At 43.1% G+C, this 9,848-nt stretch overlaps 2 protein-coding genes across 8 annotated transcripts in view; both read left to right on the top strand.

Annotated features, from left to right (window-relative positions):
- tead1b (TEA domain family member 1b) overlaps positions 1–3,450 on the top strand; it is a 47,345-nt gene extending 43,895 nt beyond the window's left edge. For all 7 annotated transcript variants that reach the window (XM_041939764.1, XM_041938148.1, XM_041940539.1 and 4 more), the window contains one exon: positions 139–3,450. In XM_041939764.1, coding sequence (XP_041795698.1) covers positions 139–252 — 114 coding nt within the window. In that variant the 3' untranslated portion in view covers positions 253–3,450. The remainder of the gene's footprint in view (positions 1–138) is intronic.
- A 3,685-nt stretch (positions 3,451–7,135) lies between these two features.
- Positions 7,136–8,696, top strand: rassf10b (Ras association domain family member 10b). Its single transcript, XM_041941685.1, has one exon. The coding sequence runs from the start codon at positions 7,136–7,138 to the stop codon at positions 8,456–8,458; it is 1,323 nt and encodes a 440-aa protein (XP_041797619.1). The 3' UTR covers positions 8,459–8,696.
- The last annotated feature ends 1,152 nt before the right edge of the window (positions 8,697–9,848 follow it).

Genomic DNA, 9,848 nt, shown 5'->3' with positions numbered 1-9,848 from the left:
CCACGTTAAGTAAAGTGTATTCAGTATTCTCTTCACCACAGAGAGCCGACATTATGAAAACTTAAAACAGTGCCAGTGTCTGTTTTGAAAAGAGTGCAGTACTTCTCGACTGGAGAGTGACCGTGTCTTCTCTTGCAGGTGGTGACGAATAGGGACACCCAGGAGACACTGCTATGTATGGCGTGTGTGTTTGAAGTGTCAAACAGTGAGCACGGCGCCCAGCATCATATCTACAGACTGGTAAAAGAATGAGAGGCTCTGAGCCCCCCACCCCATCCCCCAAGCCCTTTCTTTCCATAGACTTTCCAACCTCAAAACAAGTGGCAGTGCCTCTACCTGAAAGTCACACCCACAATGCTTTTTGGTCATGGTATCGGGTGAAGTCAGTTGCTCTAAATTTGTTTTAATATAAAGTGTCTGTTATTTGACTGCAGCTGTTGATTGCGGTACTGTTGTTTTATGTTTAAATATGGGAAATCTTGTTTAAAACATGTTGAGTTGGTCTTCGTTGGGTATAAATGTGGCCGTTCTTAAGGAATTTACTAGATTCATTTGGTAAATGGAAATGTGTGTGTTGTCTGTTTCTGCTTTGTCATGTTGACTAAGAAAAAAAAAGGATGCTGGCCTTTTTTTATCAGCAGCCTGGTGTGGTCTGTGTAATCTGTTTGAGTGTGTTTTGTATGTCTGTAGTTCATAATTTTGTGAGCATACATAGTCGATATACAGACATGCACCCACAGCCAATAGATTTTCCAAAGAAACAAAACTAACACAACACTACAAAGACAGTAGTTGGACGTAAGTGGTCGTGAGTATTGCAAAATTACTATTTCTTTAAAAACAACTCAGCTTTCAGTAGTATATTTATCCCTGTTGAAGCACTCCAAGTCTTAGACACTAACAGAATGAATGCACTGTGAAAATACTGCAGACATTTTGCATCTGCTCCATAAATTTCGATAGTCTTACCACCTGTGAAGCATTTCTGTGCTGCCAACGAGTCTTTTCTCTGTGACAACTGATAGGAGAATAATTAGGCTTTCGACAGGTGACAGTAGCTTAAAATGACTCATCTTTTCCAAAAGCAGTTTGTTCCCCTTCCTGAGCTTGCCTTAGTGATGCTTACTTGTTTCTCCTGGTAGATCTGTGGTTTTAGAACAACAGTTTAAATAGTCATAACACTACACCACTTGCAGACCGCAGGCTTTGGTCAGCATGCTGTGGCTTTGCCCCCCTGGACGACTCAGAATATCTTTCCCTCTGGGATCACCGTGCGATAACTCCAAGCCAGAGTGTTGCTGCCTTCACACCATGTTCACATGTTTCTGTGGCCTACACTGATCCCCAGCCTTAAACATGTTCCAGCTGTGTGAACTCCCAAAAGATGCCACTAAAACTGTGATCTCTACGCCGGAAGACTATTTATACATTTGCAGTGTGTAAGAAATTCACAATCTTATCTGCCAAAGTGTAGATGTACAGTGCCTTAGAATATACTCTAACATTACCCTTTGCTTTGTTTTAAGTCTAAAATCAGTTCTGTGGATGAAACAGGCAAAAATGACTCACCGGTATATTACTTGGTACATCTCCACATCTGGGAAATCATGTTTCTTATAATTGGTACACTCGTAGAAATACAGGTTTTATTGTTGTTGTTAAGTGGCAGTACACTTCTGTTAAGTTCTAACAACAGTACCAGTTATAAAACAGGTTTTATTTTTATCTGCCTATTTCAAAGAGTGTACTCTAAACAGAATGACTGCCTTTCCTGTTGTAAAAGACCAAAAATACAGAGATTCAGTCAATCTTTTGTCATGTCCTGCATGGTAGCAAGGAAGTGCCTTTGGTTTAAAATTTCCAGCTTCAAAAAGATAAACAGAAATTAAGAATTAAATGTTGCTAGACCAAAAATGAGACGCAAGTGAAACCAATCACCACATTGCCTTTTCAAAGGATTGTAATGACAGCAGGGGAAAGCTGGTTACTGGTAAAATAAATAAATGCTATATTCACTTTTCTTACGTTACAAATTGATTTCACAAACAATGTATTTGAAGAAAACCTACTTCTTTGCTCGAGGTCAAAGACCTGTTGATAACGTTACAGCCGCTGACTGCATGCAGGATGTCACCTCGTAGAAACACTGCAGCTGTCCGCTTCGTGCACACTTGCAGGTTCAAGTGTTTTTAAAAATACAGGTTTTTCTGAGACATCATGGTTTCCTCTTTCCCACGACCACACGCTCGCATGATGTGAAAACCACAGAAAACATCACACTACCACAGTGTTACCGTCAGTGACGCAGACACAGCTGTGATGTCGACGAGGCAGGGACCGACAAGCTTTTATCATTTATCATCTTTCAGAGGGAAAGTGAAAGTTTATTTAATAGTAATTCTAACCCTTCAAACTGGTTTAATATGGTTAAATCTGAATTTCTTTCCAAAACCTGTTTGAGATGCTGTTTCAGAAACTAATTTTTCACAACTGCTAAAGTAGACGAGGCCGTCGAGGTTAATACTTTTCACTGTAAGGACCATAGCTACTCGAACATTTACTGTTTTTTTTACAAAAAATTATAATCATTGAAAGTATTTTAACTGAAGAAGCTCTAAATAATTGCAGACAATGTCTCTGGTGGATGCAGATAAAGTTCAGTCGTTCAGTATTTTGCCACAGTCCTGTGGACACTGTGGAGTTTTAATAGGCTTTTTCTTATGTTTACCCTGTGTATCTGTTCACATTTATTGATTATGTAGATGTTCCTGTTTTCTTATTGTACTTGTATACAGTTGTACTTGGTTTTGTGATGACATTGTCTGTATATTGCAAGCCCAACAAGACGGTAATGATGTTGCTGCTGCACTGCTGGTACATTTTGACATGTCGTTTCAACACTAAAACAGCAGGCCTGATGCCTTCGATGGCACGAATGTCTGGTGGACCATTTGAGGAAAAAATGGATGCGTTAAAAAAAATATATATATAAAAAAAAATCATTTGAGTTGAGGAATCATGATACAAACATATCAGCAGTTTAGCTCTTGTTATTTGTAATTCTGTCGAAGAGTAGGTACTGGTACCTTTTGTTTTATGACCATTTTCAGATGGTGGCTTTAAAGTGATTTTTTCACATTGCTCACGTATAGTTATCATACACACATTTGGGTTTTGTGTGCCGACTTGTTTTTGTAAAAAGGTGCTTTGTACAAAATTCTATCTTAGCTTTTCTTGGTACAGATGTGTGATATCTTTTCGTATCCATGACAGTAAAAAGTGTTGGAGCAAAGGAGAGAAAAGAAGCTCTGCGATGTTTCTGTGTTCTGCATATGGTCTTGTCTTTGCTCCGTAACATTATGATGCCTTCTTGATAATAGTAGATATTTTGTAGCTTTCTAGATACTTTGTTTGTATGCAATATTGAAGTTAAATAAATCTGAATTTATTGCCTCCTTTTGTTGTCAGTTCAATTAAATATTTAGCATAATTACTGCTGCAGAAAGCGCTATTACAGACACGCCTGTGTGGTGTCGACTGAAGCACCAACCACTTGACTGTTTAACTGCAGGAACCTCAGGTCAACAGTAGATGGAGCCTGTCGCTTAATATTTAACTGCCCCTGTCACTGTTTCACGTGTCCAGAAAAACAATTTAATGTTTACCACTGTAGTAACAGAATCCACCACCAGAGGGAGACATTGTTTCATTAAAAACAAATGCATTATGATGGCCTTCCTCTTTGATTAAACTCATGAATTAAGGCACCATAGAATGCATTAGAAATTCTGTAAATCATGTAGCTTCACATACAACATTTAAAAGCAAACCTTGTAAAGAAATAGTTTAGATGATAAAAAAAGCAATAACAGCCAAAACAATGATTATTCTGACCATTTGAGCTACAGGTCTCAGTATCTGAAATTAGAAATGTTAGCCAGTGGTCCTGCTGTGTGTACAAACATTATTGATGAAAACAAGCGAACGACATCAGTAATTTAGATTTGGCTGTCAAATTATAGCCAGATTTTAAACAGCTGTCAGGTTAGGAATGATGTCAGCCAATTCCTGTGAGTTTGGAGGCGGTTAACATTCTGTCCAGATGGGAGTTCACACAATCTGCTCTAGTATGATAGTCACAGCTGGAGAGACAGAGGAAGACATGCAGCAAAGCGCCCCGGCTGGACCTGAACCCGGGCCGCTGCGGTAAGGACTCAGCCTTGATACATGGTCCAGGTTGCCCCATCCTGCAACTGATTATTACATCTGGGATAGAACGCCTGGTGCAGGTTCAGCAAAACGGCTAGAAACACAAAGTCTGTCGAATAAAAAGTGATTTCAGAGTTCAAGAAAAAAACAATAGTTTTTGGCTTTCAGAGCGCCACCATGTGGTCATTTATAAAGCACTTTACACTTTCAATAATAACTTCCTGTGAGGGGTATGAGCAATATTATAAATCCTTGAATCTGTAGTCTGTAGTTCAAGGTGTTTCATGTACTCAACTCTGATCTCACTCATTCTGATGGCATTTTACCTTTAGGTGGCGCTACAATAACACGATACATTCAACTGCCCACAACTCAGTCTGACGGAATTAAAATTTTCATCTTTATCCACCTACAAAGCCATAATAGCTCCAAGACATACGTATTTTCCAAATCTCAGAATGATTATCTAAATGTCTAAATTGCACAATCCTAACACAACCTCAAGCCAAATTAAAAAGCTAACATCTAAACAAGAGCCATTAAGCAACTGTGCAAATCAAAATCAGAATAGTCGATTTTTCGTGTCAAGAAGATCACTTGTATATTCTTAACGCCAAATGACGCACATACAAAAACTGCCAAACTTCTTGTGCCACAGGTTTTGATAAAAATAGCAGATGTTCATTAATGTTGCTGGATTTCTTTGCTTGAGGACAATGAGCCTCCTGCAGGGACACGTAGAGCAGCAATGACGACCCACCAAAACTCCAGGTACCGTCTGTCCGTCAGGCTTTTCATGAAGACAGAAGAGAGCAGCAATTTGCTCTCTTGCTTTGCAATCAAAGCTCACAAGTTCAAGACTCATCAAGGCTGAATTCTGAAAGCAGTCAATGAGGAAGAAACAGACAATAAACTAAAAGCCAACAGGGCAAGATGGGGAATTAAAGTCGTCCTCCACACAGCCTTTCAAACATACATCGCTTGTATTTAAGTATCAAGGACCGACCAATCAAAGCGGGAGTCTTAGCTCACACTCACCGTCGACTCTGAAATCTCTGACCACTCGTGAGTCTGAAGGCGTCACTGAAACCATGAGCAGGTGGGTGGGTGGGCGGGCAACACCTGTGCCCACTCACTCGTAACAACAAAAGCAAACTGACCCTGAATGTTACGAGTCAGTCATTCACTTCAGTAATCCAGCTGGGGGAGAGTTTGCCACTGCTGCGCTTCATGGCTGCACAGTGCTGTCACTGGCTGCTCTGCAATCAGCTGAAGTCCTCACATCAGTCTGAGCTGTCACACAAACACAAGTGTGTTAAATCACGCCCTGAAACCCATCCTTTTATTAATGTCAGGAACACATGTTCTATGTTTCCAGTTCCATTATTTTATCTCCTTTACGTGTTCATTGGATTTGTTTTTGTACTTAGTTTTTCCTTACTTGGCCAGTCACAGGTCATTTCAGAGAGAGGACGTTCCTATTGGCTGGTCTATAAATGCAGATGCGCTCGCATGTCCCTTCAAACAGTGAAAGCCTGGCCTTGCATAGCCAGATCGATCTACACACGTTGCACGTCAGCGCTGGAGGAAGTGGAAGTGATTCAACAGCATGTGAGAGTGGTCTGCCTGTAGTCTCACAGACTACACAACACACCTGCTGAGGTCTTCTCCTAAACCTAACTAAGTAGTTCTGGTGCCTAAACCTGACCGTTTCGAGGGTATACTGAGTGGCAAGCGAATCCTCTAGCTGCTGAGTGTCCAGATAGGAAACTCCTGCAGAAAATCAATACCAGTGCCTCCTTCACATACATCAGTGTAGAGTACAAACAGTATACTGAATACGTCCTGGAGCCACACAGAGCTTCAGCTCATTACGTTCAATGACAGGCAGGAAGAGACAGGATGACAAAAACTGAGGAGTAAAATCTGAAGGGGGCAGTGGTGTGTGTGTGTGTGTGGTGCACTAGCCTCTCTAACCACTGTTAGATGACATCCCAGCTGCCTCTGAAGCCTGGGGCTGCTGGAGGGACGTCTTTGACAAGAGGCTCACGCTGTGGAACGCGGCCCAGATGAGGCATGAGGTTTCACAGGGCAACTCAATCCTGCTGCTGCCTTTTTTCCCCCTTTGGTTTTGCATTGTGTCTGTTCTTTAACAGCTCTGTACTGTCTGTACATAAGAAAATAAACTGTACAAACAGTGGAAAAGAGCTAAACCAGACATTTCTCTGAGGGGTTAGAAGACCAACCCAGAGGTAAAACATACTGATGTTTTTAATAAGAAAATTGTAATTACAAATCACTTTAATGTAGCACGAAAAATATTTCTGATATTTTAATCTCTTATCTCCCACTGCCAGTTGAGGCAATAATACTTAGCTTTAGTACTTTTTCCTACAGTCTTACTGATTATTTTCTTTTATGTTTGAATTATGTTTTATATGTGTTGTATGGTCCAAATTTCAGTGAATACGTTCAAATCACTATTTATATGATGTTTTAAACACTGAACACATTTACTACATAACCCTTTAATGTCTTTATAATTGTACAGATACTGTGATAACAGCATGACACAGTAAAGCTCCAACAGGCCACAGACTGTAGCAACTGGGGATCAATACTGCACTGAAATCATCATGGCTCCAGTTAGCGTCTCCTCTCCAAAATCACACATCACAATATGAAGTCCTCTGCCGACACTTGGTCGTGGCAGTCATGTGATCACGGCAGGCTCGTGCTTCCTTGACTTGGCCTCAGGAAAGTGCACAGAGGGACACATGGACCTCCAGCGACTTCTCAGACGTGTGTGTGTGTGGGACGCAGCTGCGCTTTTCTCCGGACCCGCGGATTTAAATCTATTGAGAGATTTGAGACTTTTTTCCCCTGGTTATTATTTATGAAAAGTTCACTTTAGCAGACATCCGCGATGGAGTCGGAGGAGAGCAAGATCTCAGTGTGGGTCTGCCGAGAGGAAAAGCTGGTCTTCGGCGTGTCGAAGCGCACAACCTGCGCTGATGTTGTCAAAGTGCTTGTGGAGGAGCAGAAGTCGCAGCGCGGCCTCTCCGCATGCTGGCAGGCTTACTGCGTGGTGGAGAAATGGAAAGGGTTCCAGAGGATTTTACCGAACAGTACCAAGATTTTACGGCTGTGGGTGGCGTGGGGAGAGGAGCAGAGGAACGTGCAGTTCGTGTTGGTGAAACACGAGGCGTCTTTGGCGAGCCACGGAGCCCGGAGCGCAGAGGCGCGTGTGGTGCTCAGCAAACACAGCCCCTGTGTCACCAAGGGGAGCGCGCGGGCTCCCGTGGGTGGCATCTCACCTGAGAAACAGCGTCGAATTGTGAGGAAAGCGTTCAGAAAGTTGGAGAAGATCAATAATAAAAAGAGGGCGCAAGCGGCGCACAGAGACGCCTCCTCTGCGCAAAAGATGGAAACTTTGGTTCATCTTGTGATTTCTCAAGATCACACGATCCGCCTGCAGATTCAGAGGATCGCAGAGCTGGACGCAGAGATCGACAGGCGCGAGGCAAAGGTGCATTTTGACAGAATTCAAAGACTCGGCGTTAATTATGTGCAGGACACGTATTTAATGGACGCTGCTGCAGCCTCCAGTCGAGAGGGAGAGGAGGAGGAGGCTCTGGCCAAGTTTGAAGAGTACGCCCGCCAGTGTGAGGAGGTGGTTAGACTGCAGGAGGAGCTGCGGGAGCAGGAGGCTCGTATAGACAAAGTCGCCGTGCAGGTGCAGGAGGAGCTGAACCACCGCTGGATGCAGCGGAGGAACCAGGAGCTGCGGAGCAGAGACGCACAGGGCGCACCGCCCCTCCCCATCGACGAGGCAGACGCAACGTCGGAAAACGAGCTGCTTTTGGAAAGAGAGAGGATCAGGACACAGCTAGATACAAGTTTGTACATCGGTCTGCGCCTCAACACGGATTTAGAAACTATTAGGAGCGATTTAGAGCTGACCCAGGAGATTTGCGGGGCGAGGGAGAAGGAGATGAGGGATTTGCTGGAGAAAGTGAACACTTTGGAAATAACGGAAGGGACGGCCAGGGAGGAGAGATGCAGCCAGCCCGGGGAGGATGATAAGAAGGGGCTGATGAGCACTTTGGAGAGGAAGAGCGAGTGGGTGGAGCAGGCCAGGGGTCTGTCAAAAGCTCACAGTGTGAACGACGACGACTCAGACACCGGCTTAAGTTCTCTTCACAGCCAGGACTCAGACAGCCAGCCGGTGTGGGAGTCACTGGTTTAGATGGATTTTGACCAGGAGGAGACTGGCTTACCTGAAATCTTTTTCTAAACTAGACAAACGTCTACAGTCTCAGGGATCAAAATCACCCTGTAGCAAATAAAAAGTCACAAACCTTTTCACATGGGTGACAGTGACGTGAACTAATCTTTGTATGGCATCATAATAATCTCCATATGTTCCATATCTTACCCTGATTTCAGAGCACCTGCAGGTGGTTTAAGTGGAGGTAATAATTGCTTTGACACAACAAAAATAAACACTGTTTTTGAAACTTGAGTTCATTTATTCCTCTTTTTCTCACAAAAAGTGTTTTTTAACACCTTGTGCATGTTAGAGTCAGGACTGCAGGATGCAAGAGACAACATGAGCTCACAGCATGAAATATGCAGACGTCACTCATTTCCACAGCCTCTGCCACACTACTGCACATGCACCTCAGAGACAGCAGCCAAAACACAGAGGGCTGTTCTGTGAGCAGCACCGTGATAACCAAAACGAGTCATAATAATAATAATATCTGAAATCCAAACAGAGACACACAGCTCACACGGGTCTGCTCCACATCCTGGACTGGGTGCGACCTTTCCCTCACACATGATAAGAAGTGGCATTTTACACTCAGACAGTGAGTGCTTTATTCCCCAGATGGTTGCGTGTGTTGACGCAGAATCGTTGCTGCTGAACAACATCAAGAGAAAATCTGGGCATTTCACATGAGTCATTCAAAGTTTTGAGATAGCAGCAGACAGCCTCCACATTTCATCTGCCACATACTAAAAAAAAAAGGTTCCTTAATATCCCCAAAATGAAAAGAGAAGGCAGTAAAGGCCAGTTTATGAATCCCTGCACAGTCCGTCCACCAGGAGGAAGGGGCAGCTTCGGTGGTGGGGTGGAAACAAAATCTTCAAACCCACAAAGCGTCGGGGGCAACTCTTATGTAAAGACAATTTTCATGTCAGCTTAGCAATTATGTGCCTGGATGTTTTGGTCAGACCACTTTATTACTTCACAATCATTTTGCTGTGAGATTACTGTCCATTTGACGGCAAGCAGTGATGCAATCTGCAGACTGAGGTCAAAAAGAAGAATTTCTCCTCTCGGTTTTTTCCCTTTGTCTTCATTCTCCACTGCCGCTTACTCCTGACGTCCAGTGAGCTCTGTGTCACATGATGCTTGCGGTATATTTGAAGTTATGTTCATCTTTGTCAGTTCACCCAATCACAGTGTGCAATAAACTGTTAATCTGCCAGGTTAATGATTCTGTCTAACAAGCCACTGCTGACCGTAGCAATAAACCAGGCCTTGTGTGTTGTTAGTTACCTGAACGCCCCTTTAAGGCTTCAGCATTCTTCAGTAGTTATTATGAAAATGATACTGTGGCCCTGTATCA

This window comes from Chelmon rostratus, chromosome 1 (genome assembly GCF_017976325.1).
Source record: "Chelmon rostratus isolate fCheRos1 chromosome 1, fCheRos1.pri, whole genome shotgun sequence".
Taxonomy (NCBI): Eukaryota; Metazoa; Chordata; class Actinopteri; order Chaetodontiformes; family Chaetodontidae; genus Chelmon; species Chelmon rostratus.
This window is presented reverse-complemented; position numbering and strand designations above follow the sequence as displayed.

Excerpts from the sequence above, each read along its gene's own strand:
- rassf10b (XM_041941685.1), top strand. The coding sequence starts at position 7,136 with ATGGAGTCGGAGGAGAGCAAGATCTCAGTGTGGGTCTGCCGAGAGGAA.